The sequence below is a fragment of the Centruroides vittatus genome, unplaced genomic scaffold (genome assembly GCF_030686945.1).
Source record: "Centruroides vittatus isolate TY-2023 unplaced genomic scaffold, ASM3068694v2 contig_1012, whole genome shotgun sequence".
In the NCBI taxonomy this organism is placed as follows: Eukaryota; Metazoa; Arthropoda; class Arachnida; order Scorpiones; family Buthidae; genus Centruroides; species Centruroides vittatus.
The window spans coordinates 942841-969105 of record NW_027120659.1 but is presented as its reverse complement, the minus strand read 5'-3'; the positions used below and the strand labels follow the sequence as shown (position 1 = coordinate 969105).

At 32.9% G+C, this 26265-nt stretch overlaps 2 protein-coding genes across 3 annotated transcripts in view; both read right to left on the bottom strand.

Moving 5' to 3' along the window:
* The window catches only part of LOC136986253 (uncharacterized), a 171553-nt gene that overhangs the window by 6192 nt on the left and 139096 nt on the right, over nucleotides 1–26265 (bottom strand). The gene's annotated exons all lie outside the window — the stretch shown is intronic.
* Nucleotides 12327–26197, bottom strand: LOC136985110 (uncharacterized). 2 transcript variants are annotated; one of them, XM_067282344.1, is made up of 2 exons: nucleotides 26065–26197; nucleotides 12327–15766 (listed from the first exon to the last, which is right to left on the bottom strand). In XM_067282344.1, exon 2 carries the CDS (start codon nucleotides 15728–15730, stop codon nucleotides 12587–12589), a length of 3144 nt encoding a protein of 1047 aa, XP_067138445.1. In that variant the 5' UTR covers nucleotides 15731–15766; nucleotides 26065–26197; the 3' UTR covers nucleotides 12327–12586. The 2 variants fall into 2 exon arrangements, with proteins under 2 accessions (XP_067138445.1, XP_067138520.1); XM_067282419.1 differs by lacking the exon at nucleotides 26065–26197 and adding an exon at nucleotides 19496–19600.

Below are 26265 nucleotides of genomic sequence, written 5' to 3'. Positions count from 1 at the left end.
TTTTGACTTTTGAAATTTATGATATTTTTTTGTACTTGTTATGAGAAGATAACATCATCATCCATTCCTGCTGATATCCAGAGGATGTACAGGTCAACATTGTGAAAAAATCAAACTTTTATACTACCATCCACTACTTTTTTCCAAACTCTCCTATCAACAGACAAATTTTTAGCCTGGATTAAAGTTAAATTACTTTCCTCTAACATCTGCTTAACACTATCAATCCACCTTCATCTAGGTCCTCCCTTCGATTTTTTTCTCTTTGATTTTAGCTTCAAATACCTCTTTGGCCAGTTGGTTTTCTCCCTTTCTTTCCAAATGGCCAAACCATGTCGGATTAGCCTCGCTTACTCTCGACTGAATATTTGTCATCTTAAGTTTTTCCTTGTATCTTTATTTTTAATATGATTTTGCCACTGTATACATCTATTACAGTAACACCATTAATTTTTCTAAAAACTCTCATTTCTGCTGCTTCTAATTTTTGCTCAATTCCTTTATTTCTCACCCAACTCTCAGAACCATGTCAATATAAGTTTAGAAACTGTGTCGTACACAGATAGTTTTGTCTTATGGCATTTTTCTGAGATATTATTTTTCTTTAATATACAACATTTTGAAACTGAATTTTCTATGGAAATAAATATTTAAATAACTAATTTTATTAAGTTTTTTAAGTACTGACAAATTGAAAAAAATATTATAAATGTAACTAAATAGGTACTTTTTGGCAGCTTCATTTCCATGCTCTTCTGCATATGTAAGTATATATGGAAGATCATAATGTCATCTTGAAAGCATTTTAAATGTTAAAAAAAAAAAAAAGTTAAAATTAAATTCTGTTACCAGTAAACTCATTTGAATTGATGTGACTGTTGAGCAGTATACCTGAAAGTTTATTATTGATACACATGGACATAGCCAAGAAAGAGCATGGGTAGGCCCGCCCTCCCCCCAGTTAACCTGGTGCCCCTCCCCAGAAAATTACAGCCGAAAAAGTGTTGAGCCAATTTGCAAAAAGAAATAGAAAGCTGAAGCTAATTTAATTGGGTATAGTGTACCCACTGAAAGTCTAGATCTAGATTAAAGACGGTACACTATATTAAAGAATGGTAAAAAATATAATTGATTGGTTAATTTTTGTTAGAGTTTGATATTAATGTTACGAGAACATATGATTAAAGGAAGTTTCATATTATATGTGTGTTAAGTTATTGTCAATTCCTATGGAAATTCCATTTTAATGAACAATAATTTGAAATAATTCAATTTTGTGTCAGGCTGGCCTCTACTAGGCCTCCCCATAACAAAACCCTGGCTATGCCAATGTTGATATACCAGTTGGTTTACTTGAGAAATTGTTGCAATCGTTATTTTGAGCTGTAAATGAAAGACATTTCTATTCTAGACAAATAAAAATGGATAAAAATGTTTTAGAACCAAGGAAATACAGTATTTATTAATAATGTAGATCTGCAATTGTTAAAGATATAAACCCACATATTTTTTTGGTTAATGTTACCTACGGTAGCAAACATGACGGCTCATCTCTGAAAAAGTGGGGACGCACGTTCTCACCTAACCTAACCTATTCTAATAATTTGGTTGGCAATAATTATGGTAATTTATTTGAATAGGTTAGGTTAGGTTAGAATGTGTGTCCCCACTGTTTCAGAGACGAGCCGTCATGTTTGCTACCATAGGTAACATTAACCATTTTTTTGAACTAATTACAGTATATATAAAGTAAAAAACATAAAATAGGACTTTACATTTCGTGTGCCATCTGTTATGATATTTTAAAAACTTTGCCTATATATTTAATGTATTTTCTGTACTAATGTTCGAATTCAGAACTGCAATTTTACCTTTACCTGTGTACACATGTTATCTAAAAGTAACTTCTAACTTCTAACCTTTATTCTTCTAAAAGAAACAAACACCAGTTAATTAAAACTTGGTTTTTCGTTCTACATTTACTGTTTTGATTAAACCACATTCCTTTTCGTCTATAACGTTCCTGTATTTATGATATTAACACACAGTATACTTCCAACATTTTTTTCCGGGAAATGAATTTTCGCGCTTGTTTTAACAGAACAATGGCGCCTTCTACAGAAAAAATTTTAATCATTTTATAAAATTTAGATTTTCAATTTTCATTTTATAAATTATTATTTAAATGTAAAGAGAAATAAATCAGACGAAAAAAAAATACAGAATTTTTAATGATTTCTGTATATAAAAATCCGGTAACAAGTTGCTTAACTTTCTCGGCATCATTTGGTGCGCCATCTGTTATGATATTTTATTTTAAAAACTTTTTATAATTTTAATTATTATAAAATTGCAAAAATCTTAATTTTGAGCTCGGAAATGAGTTTTATAAAAAAAGTTTTAAATGTTAATAACGTGTAAAATCGTCATTAAGTCCGACTTTGCCCATCAGTAGCCAAGCGGTTCCGTTCCCTGAACACTGGGAGTTCGGTCGTGGGTTCGCTCGCTCGGACGGGCTGGCCAAGTGGAGTTTTCCGAGTTTTCTCCGTGTTCGTAACGCCTAAATAGGGGCCAGTCTCCTTTAAAAGACCTCCCGAAAGGCATCCCTCTTAGGCAGATCGCTCAAGTGTTGCGTTGCCATAACAAACAACAAGTCCGACTTTACTTGAGATATAACACACGAAGCCCTTTTATTTCTCCATCTCCTTGATCCTTAACCGCCAACATTTAATAGCATTAATCTCCCCAATACACAAATCGCCTTACAAAATTTCAGAAATTTTTGATTAAAGGCACAGAAGTTATTAAGCTTAAAAGTGGATGAACAAACTCGTACTCCCACATACAAACATCTATACATTTAAAAAAAAAAAACGGATTTTTTTCTTTGCATTTTTCGACGTTTCAAGGTGTCCCGAGTCCAAAAGTGTAAAAATCTTGGGGATTGCCATACTTTCCCTCTGTTATGCATAACAGAACCGGGAGAGTAATAATCAGTAAATGATAAATTTATTATTTATTTATTTTAAATTATCAAAATTCGCATCGGACAATTATTTATATTCTAATTTCCAACTGTAATTTTTAAAAATAAGTTTATACTTTTTCAATAAACAATTAGCAAATCTAATCTAATATAAATATTTAGAAATAATAATTGGAATTTAATAAAAAAGTGGAAATTGAATTGAAAAATATAATTCATACCTACATTTAAAAAAGATCATTTTCATGTCTAAAGAATTACACAGAATATATATTTTTATATTATTAAAAATATTTAATACGTTTCGCTTAAATTGGGCTGCAATTTTGAAATTGCAGACGTATACTGCACATTTCCACATGTCGGACTGTCCGTTCTGCATGTCTGTCCTTCGTTAATTAATCTCGAGAACGAAGTTAGATAGATGAAAATCGACATCAGATACGGAAAGCTTAGGGGTCGGAGGCCCAATTAATTATATACGAACTTCCGGCCTAGATGTAATTTCAATTCAAAATTTTCTCTCCTACAGAGTCAGATGACCGTCATGACTCGATTGTTATCAGAAGTATGATTATACAAGAGCAAGAAACCACTACAGTCCCGACCAAATATAGAAAGCTTAGAGGATGGAGATCTCGATTTACTGTACTGTATATAAAATTCCGATCTGGACCGAAAGTCACGTTATATTCTCTTTATTTACTTTGCTCGATTGAAATTGTTTTAAAAAAACATGGTTCAATTTTGTACAATTTTTTATAACAGATAGCATGCTACCATAATGTAGCACACAAAGAATCTGAGATCCAATTTGATTCAAGTCTACATGAATTATCAATTATTATAGTAATTGCATTAGTAATAATATTCTTATAATAACGTAGTTGTCCATCATTTAATCACTCATGTCAAAAAATAAAATGAGCGATATAACTGATATGCCGATTTGCTTCGCTGTGAGTTGCCGTATAGATGTAAGGACCCAGACGAGGTCCGAAGTCGCAAAAATGCAGAATTCTGTTGTGAAAAAAATAATGATAAATTACATAAGAGAGAGAGGGAAAAAACTCTTAATCAAAACAACGTAACAAAAAATGTAAACAACGAGTCTCGGGATGACGTCAACGCTTGTTAAACGACCTGTTAATGTTTAATCCAAGTTTAATCCAAACTCTGACACACGCACTCATAAAGAGGTATAAGTTTGACACAAGTATTCAAAGAAAAAAATTGAACTTAGGAAAACAATTTCAGAAAAAGGGAAAAATTGGAGAGATAGAAAAATATCGCGTGATCGTTAGAATTCCAGAATGACATCAATTGCAAACAACGGATTAAAATATGAGTGCAGGTGTTGTGGTTCTATCAACAATCTTGGAGCATAGTCGATAAAGGGTGTCAAATAGACACCTCGAATCGGACCTTTCCCGCGACCCGACATGGTCTCGTTTTGCGCTTGAAAACAAAAGGGAGACCAATCGGGAAACGAGGAAAGGGACGAGGAACCAATCCGCAAGGTGGATAGTACACGAGAAAAACGTATAAAAACTGGGACTTCAAGGTCAGAAGCAGGGCCGGATTTACCAATCCAGGAGCCCTGGGCACAAATTCGGTGGGGCCCCCCTTTAAGAGTAGGCAAATTTGATGATTTAGAAAATTTACACAAAATACTGCACTTTCAATTAGATTTGAACTAGGAAGTTGTAAATTTCATTTAAAAATAAGGTTATTGTAAACATACATATATTCTATTGTGTAAAACTAATTATTTTAATTTAACTGAAAAATACCTATGTGAAATTTTTTCCCGAAATTTTCCGATGTTTCATAGGTTTTTTCCCGGGTTTGGTTTTCTCTGCCTGTTGCCCTCATGATTAGGCCACACTAGGCTGTCGCGGTAATAGAAAAAAAATTATGTTTAAACATAATTTTTTTTAGTTTTGTGGAGGCCCCTATTTTGTGGGGGCCCTGGGCACAGGTCCCAAATGCCCTTATGTAAATCCGGCCCTGGTCAGAAGAGTTTTTCGGAATGACGGACATGCCTCTTGTGGATTAAGACAGTGTGTGTAGTGTCGTCACTCGGAACTTTAAGTGTGTCACCGCCCGTCACCATCGCCATCGTCCAACAGCTTTTCTCGTCCGCCCGGGACTGGATAGATCTACCTGCCGAACTCTCACATTCTGAAGATCGCCGAGATTTGGAACAACCTAACCGATGTAAGCATGTATTCGTCCAAATAAACGGTTTTCCACATGTAAACACTTGTCATCATTTGCCTCCTTCGCAACCGCCCACATACACGGGTTCCCTTAAGCTCATCCTGACGCGGGATATTTAAGCCCAGTCTACACCAGTCCAAATCTTACACTGGTGTCAGTGACGCGGGATTAATTGTATCCCCTTTAAAGTCGGCGAATCTTACATAGAAATAAGGCAATATTTCTTTGCGGTAGAAGTTTAATGGCAACCAATATTTGTAAAATATTTTTTGGACTACTGGATTTTTTTAAAACTCTTTTCGCGTTGTGACCACTAAGAAGACCTTTTACTTAGTAATCCCATTATGGGGGCGGCCGGGCAGTGAGGGATGAGGTTCAGCATAGCCGACGGACTAGCCCCCGAAAAATTCTTGGGGTTTTTCAACCCGTCCAGATTCGAACCCAGGTCCTCCAGCGCTGTAGACAGCCACCTTAAACAGCTCAGCCACCCTGCCAAATGGCATTAAAATTTAGAAACACAACAATGAACACTTTATGAAAGTAGAAGTTTTAAAATTGTTTAACTGTTACTGTAGTAACTGATGTCAAGCAGTATTATTTGCTCACGCTCACTAGATTTTTCAAACCGCAGACGACTTTTTCCATTTATTCGGCATATTTCATCAACCTTCAATAAAAATAAGAAAAGAAAAAACCACAGCGTTTGTTGAACCAGGCTTATCTATGACTGAAATTGTAAGAAGCTGAATAGATCAAGCAAATTATTTACAGTTACTTAAATTTAAGAGAAAATTACGGCATATGAAATTCATCTGGCAAGCCTAAGATGCTTACTTTCAAACAAGAGAATAATTCTGAGGAAAATTGCATCCGGCAATGCTTCAATAAGGCAGGTTGCATCTACAAAAATGATGTTAAGGTATCCCAGTATACTGTTTGGCTGTTTTGAAAGTGGTAGACAGTAAACGTGTAGAATATGTTAAAAGAAAAGCTCAACTGTTGTTTTCGAAGCCAAAGTTTACCACTCCACCATCCCGAGTAGATAAAATCACTGAACAGTGGTAGTTGGTGTGGGTTCGCGCCTGGCCAACGCTGATCACGAGGAGTTTTCCAAGTTTTCTTCACGTTTGTAATACCTAAACTGGAGACAGTTTCCCGTAGAAAGTCCTCTCGGGAGGCATCGCCCCCTCGGAGGATCGCCCACGTGGTGCGTTGCCGTAAACAAATATACCAAAGTTTAAGGATAAAATGTCAGCATGAGTAGTTTGGGCGTAAGAACACATGTCGTGGAGGGAAGAATAGAAATCTGTAGTATTTAGTGACAAAAATAAATTTTACTCAAGTAGTCCTGATGGATTACAGTACTATTGGCACGATCACCAGAAAAAACCTGAAAATATTTTCAGGTTCCATCTGGAGATGTTGGTAAAAAGTGCTGGCATTTAAATACAGATATATAGACTATGTAATATGTATTCTAAATGCCAGCATTTTTACCAACAGATGCATTCACTTCCCTTTGAAGAGCAGAAAGGTGGTTCGTTTTGTAACAGACATTGCTACTCTACGTATTGCCAGATCAACTTGGGAGTTCTTTTTGAAAAATCCAACGAGTTGCGTGACTTTTCCAGCAACAGATAAAACTACGTATGGCGCCATCTGTTTTGATATTTTATTTTAAAAACTTTCTATTATTAGTATAAAATGGAGAAAAAACTTAAATATGAGGGTAGAGATGAGTTTCATAACATAAAAAAATTGCAAATGCTAATAACTAGTAAAATCTTCATTAAGTCTGATTTCTCTCGAGATATGGTAAACGACCCTCCTGTATCTCCCCACTACTCGACCTTTATCCACCAAAATTGAATATAGGTTTCCTTAAAAATTACAGGCTAACTAACCATTACGTATTTAATATTTCTAAAAGATTATGTGAAACATTTTTATCTAACCTATTTTAATTATTATTTAACTTATAAATTCTGTATGCTTTTATTGGAGTATTTTCTAATACACTTATATATGTTACAGTAAAAACCCGTTTTTAGTTAAAACGCGTTTTAACTAGTTGAAACTAGTTTTTACTGGATGTCATTGTTAAAACCCATTTTGTCTAGTTAAAACTAGAATTTACTGCTGTACATGTTCTGATTTTAGATAAAACTTGTTTTAACTTTTAACATTAGTTAAAACTAAAGATATTAATAAATGTAAGTGATTTTTTTCATATAGATATAATGATAATTTGATTTTTGGTGAACTTTTAAAATAATATTGCCTGACTGACCTATGTTGCCTTAGGAAGGATCGCAAAATAAACGTAAACAAGATGTCGGAGGAAAAGGGTTAAAGCGATACGAAATTCATCATACACTATAGCAGGGGTGGCCAACAAGTCGATCGCGATCGACCGGTCGATCACGATGCCAATTTTGGTCGATCGCTCGCGATGTCTTGACTTAATGTGTTACACTTGTAACTAAACGCAACTCGTCAACGTAACGCGCAAAAGCAACAATATGCATGCAGTTATCACTGGACTCGTAGAAAACACAGCTATTTAGCTTGAATATTTGATACCGTCATGCGATAGCTTCTTTTCTTTAGTATTAACAATATTATTATTATTAATCAATATTATTTATCCACGGTGACAACGTTGAGTTTCAATTTTTCATTTGTTTAAAATGTAAGTACCTGTTCTTTATGTTTTAAATTAAATTATGGCTTGTCTTACCTATCTATTTACTTGATAAGTGAGCGTTTTCAGCAACAGACCTCTATATTTTTGGATTTTTGGAAATACGTCAATTGAGGAAAAATATCCCAGTATCACCAAATGTAGCAAATATATTTATTCCTGTTTCAGAACTACATACCTGTGTGAACTGGCATTTTCATACTTAAAGTTAACGAAGACTAAACATTCTGTCCTGACTGATTCCCATACTGAAGAATCATTATTATTATCTTTGTCAGGATATACACCTAATTATGTTTCCTTGGTAAGAGACGTGAAAACTCAGTCCTCCCATTAATGTAACGTAATAAAATAAATTCTAAATCTGTCTTTATCAGTAGCTAATTTGAATTAATAAATATTGTTAATAATTACTCGTGTTGTTTTAATTCCCCTGGACGTGAGTTTTTTGGCCCGTTAAATAATTACGTTGTTTTTTACGTAGGTAGATATACAGGGTGTTTCAGTACAAAGAGCACTCCCGCGAGCTATTGATAGATTAGCAAAAAATAAGTCTAAAAATCTTATATCATTCTTCCATGATAAATTTTCCTCGCCCAAAAAAAAAATCGCGAAAGTAAAATCTTATAATCAAATTATCAGCCGTACTGTGCAGTTTTATTTCAATTTTTTCAAGTTTAGGAACAAATAGTACCACAATTTATACATTGTAATTGATTTAAAAAAATTAAATTATATTTTAAGTTAATAAAAATCTATCTTAAAAGTGTGGAAAAATCGATTTTTTTAGGTGCCGCCTGTACGGAATGAACTCGTAACTGCAAATATCAAAAGTTGGGTCTGAAAATTTATTTTCTTTATGAGCTTATATCTTGAAAACTTAATAAGTGATTTAAAAAATAAAAAATAGTTTTGAACATATATTTTCCTTTTTTAACTCTTTCCGCCCTGTGGGCACTAAGAGGGCCTCTTTTTTTTAGAAGGCCCATTATGGGTTCGGCCAGGCCCACAATGGGGCGACCGGGTGGTGAGGGACGGGGCCCGACATATCATATATTTTCCTTATCTACCCATAGCTCGCGGGAGTGCACTTCGTACTGAAGCACAGTGTAAAAACATAGTATGTATTTCACACCCCCCTCGCCACTTAGACTACGCCTACGACAAGTCGATCGCGACACATTTATAAGATAAAAAGTAGATCTTATGTACACAAAAGTTGGCCATCCCTGCACTATAGGAACGTGTTAGCTGAATGACTTTGGTCGAAACAGTTTTTACTAACCCATTTTGTTAAAACCAGTTTTGTCTAGTTAAAACTAGTTTTAACTCAAATTCATTTTTGACTAGCAGTAAATTCTAGTTTTAACAATGACATCCATTAAAAACTAGTTTCAACTAGTCAATAGTTCAACTAGTGTATATTTTCGTCATTGTCTTAACTTCGAAATAGATATCCAGAGTTATGTAACAATATGTAAATGAAATTGGAATACTCGGAACCACCACTAGAGGGCCAGACCAGTTATAAATATGTTAAGGACTTGATGGTATGGTAAGAAGATTATACTTCTGTTTTTAATGTAAAAACGTCAGATCCTCCATAGAAAGGCTGACGTTGATATCGTTTTAACCATGTGAATTTTCTACTTGCTGTTTGTCTTTTCGTGAAGTTTTTCTTCATGTGTTTTTAGCTGTTACTTCTGTGGTTGGTGAAAATGGATTAAACATAGACTTGAAAATGTGTATATTTTCGTCATTGTCTTAACTTCGAAAATAGTTTCAACTAGTTAAAACGCGTTTTAACTAAAAACGGGTTTTTACTGTAACATATATATTTTTAATAATTAATTAATTTAAATTGATTCGAAAGAAAGTAGCAGTCTAGATGAACATCTGCTTCAAAAGATTAAATGAGAATGAAGAAATGCGACAAATATTTGATTTATCGGATTCTTTGATAATTTTTCAAAAATAAAATTTGGGATTCTTTTGCTTTTTTATTCCTAATCATTTGAATTAATAGTTAAATAGTAGATTTTGCAATTGTTCGAAACTATGCAATACACTTTAACAAGAAAATTCTATTTATAGTCTATTTCTTGACTTACATATCTTCCCTATGAAGTTCATCTATTCATTTGCAGGGCCGTCGAGAGCTTGTAAGGGGCCCGGTGTTAGAGCGGGCCCTTTTAGTCTTACCCTTTTTATATTTTATACCAATAGGAATTAATTATTACGGGGTTTTTAATTTTTTATGGACCCGAGAAAAATCTCCCAGTTTTGCCTGTCTCGAAGGCCCCAAAAATTTTTAAAACTTTGAAATAAATCATACAAACGTATACTGTATTATGACTCACACTACGTTTCATTGCGACACTTTGGTTGGCTTAAAATTTAGTCTTTATTAGTTGCCCTTTTAGCCTTTACTAGTGACTAGCAAACTATTTAAAAAGGCTAAATCGATTTAAAAACTTATTTAGGAAAGCTATTAATAAAGATGGAAAATTTGCGTATAAGATATTATATTTAAAAAAAAAAAAACACGAAAGAATGTTCGAGGAAATATATTGTCAAAATAAATCACGTAACAAGTAAGTAACAAAAGACGTTTCACAATTTCGTATGAGTCATGTGTTACGCAACGTAAATCTGATACCAAATTTGAATCATTAGCCTATTCTATTGAGCAAAATCATTTTTAAAAAGTGGGAATAGCCATAAAAAATTTCTTCATTTCAATTAATTTTATTATTGACCGAAAGATGGCGCGACCTATTAAATATCAAACTTGTGTTTTTCTATGAAAGCGTATCCATCATTTATATTGTAAATATGAAGTATAACTTTATTTTACGATTAATTGACACTTTCGTCTATTTTTACGTGCTATTTCACATTTTACTCTTAAATTATAAATTATAATTCCAAGCGGTCAAGGCGTCAGCCTACATCTGTGTAAGAAAGATCCTGGATGGAATCGGAAAAACCCCAGGAATACCCGAAACGCGTATCCTTTGTAAATAGAAAATAAAAATACACCTATCCTTCGATTTACACGGAAGATAGGTTCCTGAGAAAAACGTGTAAATCGAATTTGTATCTTTTTGAATGTAAAACCGTGTAAATCGAAAAGTATGCAAAAAACGCATAATTTCGTTGTTTATTAATTATGAATTTTTTTCAATTTTTTAAAGGTACATAAATCAAACAAAAATATTGAAAGGCAAAAAAATATATATTCTTTTATTAATTAAATACAAAGTACAAAGGAACAAAAAATAAAATCTGAAAGATTCATAAAAATGTAATGTAATTGTGTAATGTAATGTAATGTAAAAAATGTAATTAAAAATAATGTAATCGTTTGTTACTTATGAATACGAAAAATTAAAATTTTCTGGTTTAAAACTATGTGCAATGAATGCAACTTCGTGCTTATGGGGGAGTACCCTATATCGGTTTATCGGTTAGTATTTGACGGATTGAAATAAAACTGTCACCTAGTATCCTAAATATCAACTATAACATATAATTAAGGTGGATTGGAATATAGATGTAGATTAGAGTTAAAAATTGTTCCTTTTGATCATAGCCAGTTTATTTTCTACATTTATTTTTTAAACCGTGTAAAAGCGAAAACGTGTAAAAAAAGTACCGTGTAAAACGAGGGATAGGAGTACACTTTTTTTCATCAAGAAGAGTGTTTCCAATAGCAATTTTATGCTCGGTTCTAAGGAGTCTATCCTGGATGTGTCGTCCCTCACCACCTTGTGCTTCATACGTGGGCCTGGTCTACCCCATAATGAGTTTGATTTTTTTTTAAAGCCTTCTTAGTAGCCACAAAGAGTTAAAAAAAGTTGTGGGTCTAGCCAAACTCACGATGAACAGTGTCCTCTTAATATCCACTCCTGTGGACATTAAGGGGACACAATGTTAAAAATGAAAATGTCACGACACTAATTTATTTCTATAAAGTTTTCCTAACGTATCTACATAATAAATAATAAACTAATGGCACATGTTATCTGTTAATGGAAAACCGAACGCCTTGTATGAGACAGTTTCTTTATTGTGTGCTACCTAGTATAGTTTCTTTGTTCATTTTTTTTCTTGTCAATCGAGAAGGAAGCGATGTACAAATGTAATATCGATCGAAGTTTTAATTTTATGTAATAGTTTTGTATAAATAATATTTCGTTCGAGGAAAATGTTCCCGAAATGTATACCTTTCAACTGAATAAATGGAATGGAAGTTTCATGTAGTACAGTATATACTTTCTGTATTCTATAAATAAATGAAACATGGAAGACAGTTTCATACGACTGAAAACAATTCTTTCCGAAACTTATTCTATCGCGCATTTATTAACTAATGTATTATTTCTTTAATAATAATAAGTAAAAGCCACAAAAAATGAAATTTGTTTAATATTTTAAATGAACAAAATACAAATTATCTCTAAAGAATAAACTAAACATTGAGCGATTTTGATTTTATAACATTATAATTAAAATTTTTTTGTTAAAATATTCTTTGGTTTAGGCGATTCTTCTGATCGCATTTCTTGGTTGTATTCATCAGCGACTGAGGTAATAAGAAAAAAAAAATCATCTAAAAAATTACTATTTTTACAAACTGGCACATGAATTGGTTAACGAAAGTTCTTTGACTACGCGGTTATACGTACGTCCACGTAATTGGAATTGTTGGTCAGTGGTAATTCCTCTGCGGGTTTAGATTTTGTATCCCTCGATAGAGACGTGAGGAGGGCATCCAGTTGATTTTCATCGAGAGCAATAGTTCGACGTTTCATCTTGACGTCGGTATCCGACCAAACATCTTGGTATCTGAGCGGAGGTGGTGAAGATACGGAGGGTTGATATACGGATAGCGATTTATGTTTACGAGCATCGCGAGCAGCAGATACAAGGCGACAACAATCCACTAAAACTGATTTATTCTTAAAGAGCGGTTCGCGATCAACGACATTTTTAGAATTTTCGGAACCTTCGGGTTGCGTTCGTTTTTCTCTAAATTCTTTTTTGGGACTTCTACATTCTGTAGATGATTCTGATAAAGTGAATCCGTCGGATGTTCCAGAAACGACATTATTGTTGAAACAACGCGGTGTACTGTCGTCTGTACTGCTAGATTCTGGAGATTTTACTTGCTCCGGAGAAACTAAACGACTGAGATTTTTCCATTCACTAGATTGTTTTTCTAGAGCTGTTATGATGTCGTTCATACTTTGAGCTTTGCTGAGATCTTTCGCTGTTTCCAGAGCTTGGTGCTGATTGACTAATTGAGATATGTTAGCTGAGAGGGAACGAACGGCGCGATATTTTTTGTTCTGTCGAGTGAACATCTTTGAAATATCTTTGCGTAAATTCCTGTAGGCCATATCGTCTCTTACCACGTCTGGAGTTTCTTGGTGACGATAAATAGGCCTAGTATCTTCTTTTGGACTGGCTTGTAAGTAGCTAGTCGATGAAGACTTAACCACGGGTCCCAAAGGTATACCAAAAGGTGGTTGACTATTCTGTACTTTAGCACCAGTTGACTGCGTGTAATTTCGATACGAAAGATCATCTTTTTCGACATCCGGTTGAGATTTAGCTGTCAAATCTTTGAAGTACTCGTTAACGTTTAAAGAAGGGGTGAAAACCGAGGAACATAAAAGATAACTTTGAGCATTTTCGGATTTAGGCTGTTTGTTCTGAGAAACAGCTCTTTGAAATCTTCGATATGCAAAGTCATCGGTCACTTTGTCCGCTATTCCTGCCCTTCTCAGAGGAGGAGCACGCATTTGGACCGGTCTGTTGCATACTAGCAGACAATCGTAACTTCTAGAAATTGGCCTCTTCTGAAGATTCTCATCAACGCATCGTGCATCATCGCGAGAAGTAGAATTGCGCGTTTGAACAGAGGAATATTTCTCTTGGTGTTTTGTTGGAAGATCACGGCGCTCCGCTCTATCAGCAAGATCATCATCATTCAGTTGTAAACTTTTATAAATTTCCTCCAACTCTTTAAGAGCTTGATCCAAATTTTCTGAACCTTTATTATTCGTTTTAGAGAGGTGAGGACTTTTGCTTATTGCGTTTTCACTCGAATCGGGCCTGTAATCACTTTCTGGACTAGTCAAACTGCTTCTTGTTCTCTTCATAATATCTTCCAGTTTCGATCTCGCATTCAGATTCATAGTAGAGTTCCAGTGATATTTTCTGATAGGAGGGACTGGAGGAATTGGTTTATCTGCATTTTGTGTTTGTGTTTCCGGGGAGACATTAGTATAATTTTTGGGATTAGTTAAATAGTCTAAAGTGTCTATCACCATTGAAAGCGGTCTGCAATTTGGAGAAGGTGGAGACTTTTGCTTGTGACCAGATGAGCAAAGTCGAGGAATAGCAGACTGATAGTCAACATTATTCATTCTATTAGGAAGTGTATGAAGCGCTCGCGATTTAGTAAAATGAATAGGACACGATGGTATTTTAGTTTCACATGGCTGAGATGCATTAGATTCCATTGGCTTTGATACGTATTCATCTATTGTGTGATTTGATTTTGCTTTTTCTTCATTATTCTTTTGGATTTTCGAAACCATTTTCTTCACATGACTCGAAGAATTGACAGAATATTTTGGTGCTTGATCAGTGTAACTATAAAGAATAGGTTTCCTATTGCAGTTGGTATGTGAATTTGTACAGTGTGGAACAAATCGAAAAGGAACAGAGCAACACACTCGTTCAGCGTGACAGCAACAATCTGGAAATTTCGGTCTAAGAATTGCCATAGCTCTTCCATTACCGGTACAGTTTTCCGCATCACCAGTCGATAGTCTTCTACATCGATGTACAAACTCCGGATAAATTCTGGGAACTGGTGATGTCGAAACTGAAGAAAATGCACATTTTTCACTTCTAACATCAGACGACGATCGTGATCTGTCACTGGAACTGAAATTTCGAAATCGCATTTTCGACCCTGGCTCGATTTTAGCACATAATCTTGTCTCTTGCCATCGTTTCGAAGGACTCGGAGCTCGACCAATACTAGGACTCGATGCAACTGATTGAGTGCTAACACCCGAATCGTTGGGAGAAGGTTGACTGGGATTTGAATCATTTCGAGTAATTACCGTTGTTACATTAAGAGGCGTCATAATTACATTGGAAACATGCGTTACGGGAATTTCTTGAGGTATGGACTTAGTTTTAATAGGAACTGGCGAATGAGATTCTTGACCAGATTTTCCCGACCGTCCAGCAGGAGGTTTACCTTTATTAAAGTTTTTTAACGAAGACTCGTCTTGAGATCTTCTTTTCATGTATCTTTCCGTCCGACCTGGACGTGATCTGTTTGGATCTCGAGACGTGCGATGAATCGCTTCATCGCTGTGATATCTGGAAAGTCTTTTAACCTGATCTTTTTCATCATCTGAGGAACTTTCACCATACTTCAATCTTTCTGCTTCCACTCTGGCTTTTAAAGCTTCCATCCGTTCTTTTCTAGTAAGGCTATCCAATGAATGATTTCTTTTCTCTGTGCTACTAGAAGAATCATTGCCTAATTTCTTTGAGTCGATTTCATTCGGTTTCAGAAATTCCAATGAAGAACAAGACGTATCCGAACTTAGCGAAAAATCTCCTAGTTTTTGTTCTTCCCTCTTATATGCAGCAAATATTGCCGAAGGATCCATTTTAATGCCTTTAGTTTTATTTTGGGAAGGTAAACTACGAGATTTCTTTTTAGCTTCTGCCTTCTTCTGATGAGACAGTCTTGAATTATGGAACTCATTTCTTTCCATCATACGCTATCAACTAGTAGAATTCTAAAATTAAAACACCTGAAAATTGAAAAATTAGACATATTAATTCAATATTATTATTATTATTATTATTTCATTAAGATAATATGTACGATTTTACATTAAAAATTCACATCTATATACATAAATAAGCCATATTTATATCAAAAAACCATTACAACTATTGCACTTCCTTGTCATTTAATAGACTTCATCATCATCAAAAATTGAAATGGATAAAGTTATTCTAGAAATTTAATTCTATACAATAATTTCGAGAAGTTTTCTGTACATTAAATGTTCTATATTAACCAGGAGAATGAATTCTACGATCAAAATAACCAAATAATTCGAATAGTTTAATAATATTCGATTGGCATTTTGATAATATTACAGACCTACATTCCAGAATTTTTATATCAAAACTTTGATTTTTAATCGCATTCTTCCGCAACGAAGAATACAAAGACCTAATTAGAAATTAAAAATAACCTAAGTAGTATTTTATTGTATTCAACAAAACAATAATGAAGAAGATTTCATAATAAATTCATAGATTTCAGCATAATTAACTCGCCATTTTGAAAATTGTCATAGTCAACGCTTGGTGTAATCCTATTGAAAAAAAAAGTATTTTTTTGCAGATTTTATCTTCAAGACTCCAAGGACCCCCTCCAGATTCTTGTAGACGGGCCTCAAATTCGTTTGGCAGATGTAAGCCTAACTGTCAACTCAACAGAGAAATTATAACTTGCCTGTTGCTATTTCACATAACTTAACACATATAATTTAATTAGATGTAGTTTAGAAATATTCGTTAGAAGAATTACACTGGTTAAATTTTTATAATAAAAATCTTGTCAAAATGATTAATGGATCTCCATTTTCGTCAATGATTTTTAATTTATTTTTTGCTAAATAATTTTAAAATTATTTCCGTTACAAATAAAATGTTTCCAAATTTTTCGGGGGTCGCGTTACTTACACCGGAAGTAATTTTATAACTTGACAACGCAAAGGTCTTAATTAAAAAAAAACAAAACGGAAGAAATATACAAGCACTTCGAACCTTCGCACTTCATAAAACGTAAATAATTTATCTAAAAAATTGATTGTTTATAATATTTAAAGACCTTCAACACAGATGGACGACTTCTCGTTCACTTTATGAAAGAAATCGAAATGAATTTTGAACGTATTTTAATCCAGAAAATTACGCTTCCTCCCTCAGTTTTTAGAAACTTTTCGTCGATCGTTTTCATTTTGTTGAATAAAACAAGTAAATTGTGTTTACCAGTAAATCAGATAGAGAGAGAAGGACTTGAAATATCGGATTTCGTTTCCCAATATAGGACCCTCGGGTACGTCCTATATTGAAAGTTCACGACTGTCGTTGATGTGATACAGAAAATCTACAAATAGAATATGAGGGTTGAGAAGGAAAACTGAAAATTTAAAACCAGTATACGCTCTCATGGATCTTAACCACGAATTATCTAAATATTTAACCATTCTTCTTTAACTATCGACAACTAATTAAGACCATCGTTTATACCGGATGACAATGACAGAGTTATAGTTTTTGTGTTGGGGTGACATTTATATCTGCTAAATTTATTTGAGGCCCGGTTTCGCGACTCCACAGGGGGGTCCTTGGAGTCTCTGGTGATAAAAATCTCCAGAACCTTTGACTCAATGGGATTAAACTATATTAAAGAATTCAGGAAGGAAGTTTAATACTTGTATGTTTTAATAAACGATGAAATATCAATTTAATGGATAGAAGAGGCATTAAAATTTAATGATCATTCGTGGCAAGTGACATCACTCGTATGAGTCTTACTCTGTATAGCCTTAACCTCTACTTCAATAACTTAAATGACTAAAGAAAATTAATATTTAATTCGTTTATTAAGACATAATGATGAATTGTGACCTATCATATAACTTCCTTGTGTTATTAACTGTTTATGTATTGCGATCATCGTCTCATTTATCAAGTTCAAGCATTCATTAAAATGCTATTGAAAACGCTCTTTTAACCTTTAAAAAATGACCTTTCGACAGACTCTGCTTGTTCTCTGAAGTTGTGAGAATTGGTAACATCAATCAATGACTTCGGGAGATAAATATAAGAGTTGGTAAACATCTGCCGAGTTAAGAAATAAATGACCGAAAGATCCATTTAAATTACACTCTATCGAACGTTAATCCAATTTAAAAAGTGAATACAAGAAATTGAGTTAAATTATTTTACAATATCACCCATAACGATACTGTTATCGCTAATATAAAACGTCAATTCAATTCAATTCTTTACTTACTTATAAAAGAAAGAAAAAAAAAGAGGAGCATGGATCTAGTCACGTGGTTGATCTCATCAATAGCACGTCTGATCCGTAACCAAGGCAACACGTATCTGCACGCGTTTGCTCGATATAATACAGTTTCTTCCTGTTTGGGGTCGCACTCGTCGGTGCATGACAAGAGACTGTCGCCGAAAAACACCGACAGGAGAAGAGATACGCTCTAAAGAATGTGATGTATGAGGTCGAATAATGAAATTGTCAAAATATTTCGATAAAATATAACGGTTCAATGAGATTTCGCAATTTTATAAAATATATATGGAACCCTAGAAAAGTTACCGGACAGTAATTTATTTATTTATTTATTTATTTCTTAGACAGATTTGATAAATAAATAAAAATATCGCAATGAAACCGCGACGAAGTAAGATCGGTGCGTACCAAAGCACTCTTACGTATTCAAATGTCAATGTCCAGACTCTTCGAAGCGTATAATTTAAACAGAAAAAACAGAAAAAAAAAGGATTTAGGCCAAAATCTTTTAACACTATTATAAGATGTTTGCATCACTGACCGATATCTTTTTATGGGAGTAAATTTTGCCTTAGGCTGTCGGAAGACATAAGAATGGTGAAGCAGTTTATCAGGTCAGGGGTAAATCACGTGATTTACCAAGGATGTAAATACTAATTTGTATCTTAATTCACACGATAAGTGTTTTCTTCGTACCGCTTATATAAATATACCAAAATGATAATCATTATTGTTATTATAAATCCTTCAAATATTATAAATTAAACTATATTTTAGGAACAAGAAAAAAATATATATAGGTTGTTGTTATATCGTTTATAGATTAGGATATTTTTAAAAAGGATAAAATTAGCTTACGCAATAAAAATTATTGCTTCATACAATATATTCAGTATATGTACAATGTACAGACTGTAATTTAACTACCGCTATTGACTCAAATTCTATATAATTTTTTAAAGTTTATTATAAATAATATATATTTTTTAAAATATTTTAACGTTAAAAATCTTCGACGTGTTTATTAAGTCAGTTATATTTAACCTTTTAACATTTAGCCAATCTATACGAATTAATTTCATCTGTATCTTGTTAACTTTTTATATGCGGAGTTATATAATAATTTATAGAAAACACGTGCATAAAATTTTAAACAAATATATAATATCTAATTTCTTAAAAGGAGCAGGAAATCAGTTTATATATACAAAAAGGAACAGCTACTTGAGTACACAAATCAAAACCTCAAGGCCTCGTCGACTAGCGAGTCACAGCTGTTGTTAATACAAAATCTGTCTTATATCGCCCAATGAATACGACACGCATATAATCATTCGAAATTCCTATAATAAATCTATATAAAGTCTTATTTAACGTAATTAAATCAGCATCCTTCGCGAAATGCGTACACAAACTTCGCACTTACAAATTTTGCCGACGTCATATTTATTCTATCTGGATACAAGTTATCTGTATGAAAAAAAGAGTTTTTAAGTCTCCGTTACGAAGGTTCTAAATTCAGAAACACACTGCTGACGTCATCAGACGGCACGTGGCCATGCGTTCCACGAACAGTTTAAAAGTTGGTTAAGGGAAGTAATAGAAACAAGGGATGCGTGTGTTTCGTACAGCTACACGTTTAACTAAAGCGCCTTTAAATCTTATTTTAAAGATTGAAAAAGCTCTTTCTAGAATATTTATAACTTTTAAAATGATATTCTCAAGCTGTAAGGCGATTTTTACAAGAGTAAATAGTCTCGACCATTTTGGCAATGACACCATTGCCAAATTTCGATACTGACAGGAGTAAACAAAATTTTAAAAATAAAAATCCTATTAAAATATTTACTTATAAATTATTTTACGGGCGAAATAATACATTTTAAACTCGTTTAAAAAAAAAATTATACGGATTTTTCATTATATATTTTCCTTTAACCCGACACGACGAGGAAGACGAAACAGTTTGTAAATACCGCACAGTTGAATTAAAGCCAACGATCCAAACCAAAAAAGAGGTTAAGAGTATCTTAGTTAAATAGTAAAATATTTCAAATATTTGTTCAAAGTTAATATACTATATTTAATATTATTAGGCAGAAAAGAATAATAAAACATACCTCCATCCATCGTTAACTATTTGTATTACTGCCGCTACAGGAAAAATAAAATTCAAACGAGAAAAGTAGGACAAAACTACAGTTATTAACCAATCAGAATAAATGATACAAGGGCTTGTTTGTGTATTCGACGAATTGAAATTCTTTGCAGTTGTTTTTTTTTGTTTTTTATTTATTCAACAAAAAAGTGGGCAGCAATCTACCGCTTCCTCGATATTATAATTTTAAAATAATTGCAAAATTTGAATTTATAACCGGAGGGAAGATGAGCTGTTACGGTGATTTTGTCCAAACAAATCTCGAGAAGGAAGAAATCGTAAAAGAAAATGAAACAAAATTGGTTATAAAGATCATTACGGACATAATACTGCTTTCACCGTCTCTTAAAAACCCTGCAACAATGTCGGAAAAAAGAACAATTCGTTCGGTGTTACTGACATTTTATTTAATCCGTAACCAAAGGAATCATTGGGATGACCTACTGAACCTCTTTGAAACGACCCGGTCACTCTCAATACCAGTTATGCAGAGCATTCAACTATCGAAAGATCTCTTCAGTTTTTTTTTTTTTTTTTCTTATTTATTAAATCAATATCAAATATCTCGAGTCTGAAAATAACAACCGGTTAAAGTTATATTAATTTTAAATATGATCTTTTAAATTTTTAAGTAATATAATCTGTTTTAAAATAAGGAAGCTTTAAAGTTTCTTCAAAATTCTCTTTTTCTTTATGTATAAAATAGCTCTAAATTATATCTTTAAAGGTAGAAGACAGCTTCAAAAGGTAAAAGAAATCTTTAAATCTGTCTTTTTTGTCTGTATATAAAAGGTATTTTAAGTTAATTTGCTTGTTTACTTTTAAATACGGTTACGTAATAATTTATAATGTCAACCAGACAGGTCGACATTTTTATAGGACGTTGATGTCGAAATCTACTTAAGGTAGACCTTTATAACATTACCAAAAACATAAGATACGTTGCGTATAAGAATTATTCAAACTTATATTTTATAAAATTGGTCGAAAGTCTTTTATTCCGGATGATATATATCAAAATTGTTAAGATATTATTACTTTTGATTGAGAGGTCGTATTCTTTCTTATACGCTTGACGTCATTTTATATGATATAAATTTACTTTACAGCAGATCTACGGATTATTTTACATTCCTAAACCTTCGTAAGACTTCAGGAAACAATTTAATAACTAAATACTTGGCGAATAATATAATTTTAATTAGTTTTTATTGCGTATTTAACCCACGACATGCTTGACTTTGTTTCTCAATAGGTTACGATCAGTAATTATGGAAGAAGCAGAATCCAACTTAAGAAAGTATTTAGAAATGATTGAGTACTCTGTAACCATATCATTTAAAATAATTAAATCGGACAGTTCTTTTGTAATCGTATTGTCAAAATAAGGTCAAAAAGTTTTATGAGAATCAAATACACCTTCGGGCCAAATGACTCCCTGAATGCCTAACTGTTGATTTCTACATTTTATATAAATATTTACACTAAAATAACATTACTACAATACATTTTAATTAAACAAGAAAAGCAGTTTTCACGGCTCGTATTTATTTATTTTACAAATCGCCGTAATTAAAAATTATGTTTGAACTTGCAATTTATCAACGTGTAAGAAGGTTAGTTTAAACAGAAAAAGAAAGCCTTTAACCTCTTAATTATGTGGTTAATGGATCAAAATATGTCAGCGAGTTCAACAGGAGTCTTTCTATTCTTCTAATTATATGTTGGAGCGATATAATCTGCATGTGGACACGCCGGAAACTAGGGAGATTGAACTCTACACGGGAAAGGCAAATATATTTTCGGAACTGATGCACTTACAATGCAATTCTGTACTCACTCGAAGAAATTACTTTCGTGTGCGTGTATCGGGAGCGGATAGTGTTTAAGTAAATCGTTGTCTTATTACGTGAGCTATAATTAAAATTTTAAAAAAACTTTAATTTTTTCCCAAAATTTTAAAAGAAACGGCTTATCTAAATTGATCTTGACATTCATTAACAAATGACGATTATTAAATAAACGAGATAATTAATAGACCTTAACAACGTCCTATTTAATAACTCATTGATCGTGCATAAATTAATTAAGTAATGAGGTAATTAACGAGTAAAATAATGGCTTCCCCCTATTTTTCTTTTACAAATTTTGAAACAAAGAAACGAGCGACACTGAAAATTTAAATGGTCAAATTATTAAAATTTTAGTAAAAAAAAATTTTTTTATATTGTTCTTTACGCTGGATTCGTAAATATTCGGTGTTATTTTTATTTATTTATTCCGGACTTCCCGCTATTTGATGCTTGGAAAGAAAAGGGTGGGGACTGAAATGAGGAAATACCTTTAGATCAGATGAATGTATAGCGTTTTAAACGAACAAACAGCATCCTTCCTCTGGTATACAGTTTCTATTCTGTTTTTATACGGTTCATTTTTTAATTCCTTTATTAAAAATGCTTCTAAGAGCTAGGGTTATTTAACCGAGTTGACACTAAAACCGTTTAATGAAACAAAAAAAAAAATACTTTAAGCAATTTTGCCTTTTTTTATTTTCCTGTGGAAGATAGTCGACTGGTGAACTCAGAGATGAAAATAGCAATGAACCCCTGCGATTCAGATACAGAAAGAACATTTCAATATCAGCAAAGACTTTGCGCTCTGGAATATAGAAGTAATAAGTATCGTCTTACTAGAACTATGTCGCCTTTGTCGGAAATTGAAATCCTATGCTTGCAATAAACACTATACTTACATTGATTTATAAGGAAAAAATAATAATAAATTAGACGGTTACTGCATAATTATCTTTAAATAAGAAAAAAGAACACTTCTCATTCATAATTATGCTGTATTTTTCATAATAAACACCTAAAATATAATGGCTTTCGGCTCGGTGGCGCGTTATAGCTTCACGGGGCCCGGGCGAATTTGAATTAGGGGGCCCCGTGTACAATGTTAACTTCAGATATTTTTCTTCGTGAAATTTTTTCTTATTAAAGAATGATTTGGGGACCCCCGTTGATGGGAGCCACAGGCAATTGCCCTTGGGTTTCGCCTATGGAACTCGTTGGATCTACTTAAATTCACTCAATTTTCGATAATTTACGGCCATATAATACGAGTTCCACTAAAATGGAATGGCTTTCGCGTACTGGAACTCATATTTATCTCCAAATTATTGAGTGAATTTAAGTCTAAATTTCTGATTGAGGTTGTTCTTCGAGATCTTAAATAAAAATATATCCGCTTTTAAAAAGTTATTATTTAGTTTTCATCCGTTCAATCATTCTCTTTTAACAAATATCACAAAGGCATAAACCAGACTAAACAATCGTCTTAATTACCGGAACAAAGAAAAATAATAATATAAAAAAAGTGTTTGGTTAACAGAGAGTCTCTATGGGTGAAAAATTACATGCGGTAGTAAATATATCCAATTGGCTTGTTTTACTACAAAATGATAAAAGTCGTGTCTTTGTATTAAGAAGTTCTATTTTCGTCTTGAATCTCTGCCAAAATAGACTCGGGGGACTTTCTTACCAGAAGAAAAAAATTCATGTAGCAATCTACTTCGTTATTACTCACATTTATCTCTGTAAAAATTCAACACGAAATAATTTTATTTTGTTAGTAGCGGCCATAAAACTTTAATTCACTATTATCTGTTGCATCTTACTTTCACTACATAATAACGGAGCTATAATGAAAGAGCATCGTGTGTGTGTTTTTTTCCTCTTCTTAATCTACGCTCGACAAAATTAAATCACATAAAATTATAATAAAACTCGCATCTCGCAGGGATTCGAATTGATTTCTGAAAGTTCTTAAATCAACCCCCGCGATGAAGAAACCAGACGCTATATTTTAAGGGGTGTTGACACCGGAAATGACGACACATGACGTAAGGTGCAGAGGGAAAATCTGACAGATGGCATCACTTAAAAGCAACAAGCCATCTTTCTATCCAAATTGTCATTTCGTACCAATAAATAAATATTTTACTTTAAAAAAAGTAAAACACAAATAACAAATTAGCAAATCATTAAATTCTCCAAATACACCTTGTCAATGTTATTACATAATTAGTTTTGCGACGTGAAAACTAATTTCATCAAACCACGTTTTTTTTTACTTTAAATGTTAACTTATTTTATTAAAATAAATTAATTTTATAATTATATTTATGAAAGTTTAAATACATCAAGCAATATTTCTGTTACTAAAAATAGATTTTGAATTTTTAAAGTTTTCCATATCACCCTTAAATTATACACTAACAAATTCCGATCTTTACCCTTAAATATTTTAAGGGCCAGCCAAAAAATCTTACATATTTTAAGATATTTTTCATCTTCCCAAATTTTTAATGTTACTTTATACACTAAAATTGTTTATTCTCTGGTTATAAGTAGAACTTTAGTGATTATTATCGCTCCACTTCGATCTTTAAAGATGCCATAATAATATACAATCGTTGTAGATATAGCATGGCATATAATATAATAACATTATGATATTTAATTTTTAATTTTAGTAACCCATTCGAAAGAAGTCTACTGATAAATATAGCAACATCAGCAAAGGACATAAATGTTTAAAAATGAATTCTTACAAATGTAAGCTTTCTATGCACTTTTTGAAGGTCGTATGAACATAAGAAATTGGCCAATATATAGAATGCACTTTAATCCTATTAAATAAATATCTCTTCATCTACTTTATAAACTCTTCTACGCAAGAAAAATAATAATAATAAACATAATTATAGGCTATATTTTTATGGCAACTTTTCTCCTTTTGTGCTGCTTATTTGTAATAGAAAAAGAAATAAAGTAGGAATGTTTGTAAAATTGGCCATTTTTAAACACTAAAAGAGGTTAAGAATGAATGTCGAGTATGAAAATAAGGACAGTCTCTTTTTTCTACAGCGAATCCAATGTTTTATTTACAGAAAATTAAACACTTTATTTGGATTAGCTTGTATAAACAAGGCGACAACTTAACAAACTCAGATAACCGGTGAATCATCTCCAACAGATGGTTAACGATTCGTACTTTATGGTTACACTTTAACTGTGAACCACCTACAACAGGTGGAGTACAGTTCAATCAGAGGCCTCGTGGACCTTTAAACTCAATTATATTTCGACGCCATAGCCTACTTATTTCCGATAATCGTTTAAAATATTCACGAATGTTTCTAACGAGAGCATCGGTATTTTAATAACGATAAAAAAAAAAAAAAAATTCTGTTGGAGATATTAATCGGAAATTCAAATTTTATTATGGCATATATCATATAGGGCTATAAAAGACCACACAGAGATTATTAACGACGTTTCAGTTGTACAGTGGACCGTTTATTTCAAGGACAACACAGTCACTGTCCATGGAAGGTGTGTCTTACGCCATCCCATTGACCACGTGTATTTTCAAGGCCATGTACTGTACGTATCCTCCGACTACAAAATGGTAGAGAGGAAACTTTATAAATTAATATACAGTAGGTTTGCCTTCTGCAAATGCAACTGTTAATAACAGCAGCCGCAAAACGCAAAACCCATAAGCGAGAAAAATAAACATGACAAGACGAGACAATCGCGTATACTTTACATGTTTGTTTATTTTAAACAAAATTACATTCCTTAGAACAAAAGCTCGAAAATATATCAATATTTCTCCTATAAAAACGTATATCTTACTTTTAAAACTGATACAAAACGCATGTGTAAAAACAATATATATATATATATATATACAGTACATACGGAACAATTAAAAAAATTGCGCCTAATTAAATTTCTAAAATATAGTATTTTATATTTTAGAAAACTTACCATTGGTTTCGGTGCAATTGGTTTCGGTGCAACGCTTTGGTTTAGACTCAATCACCAGCTATCAATCCGGCGAACGAAGTGGCTCAACTAATTCAACTGCGCGGATCGCCGAAGTGGGTTAGCGAGAAAGATGCCCGGGGCGAATGCCCTCTAGCGGAATAATACAGTAATATTAGAAAAATATCCGGTAGATGGCGAGTA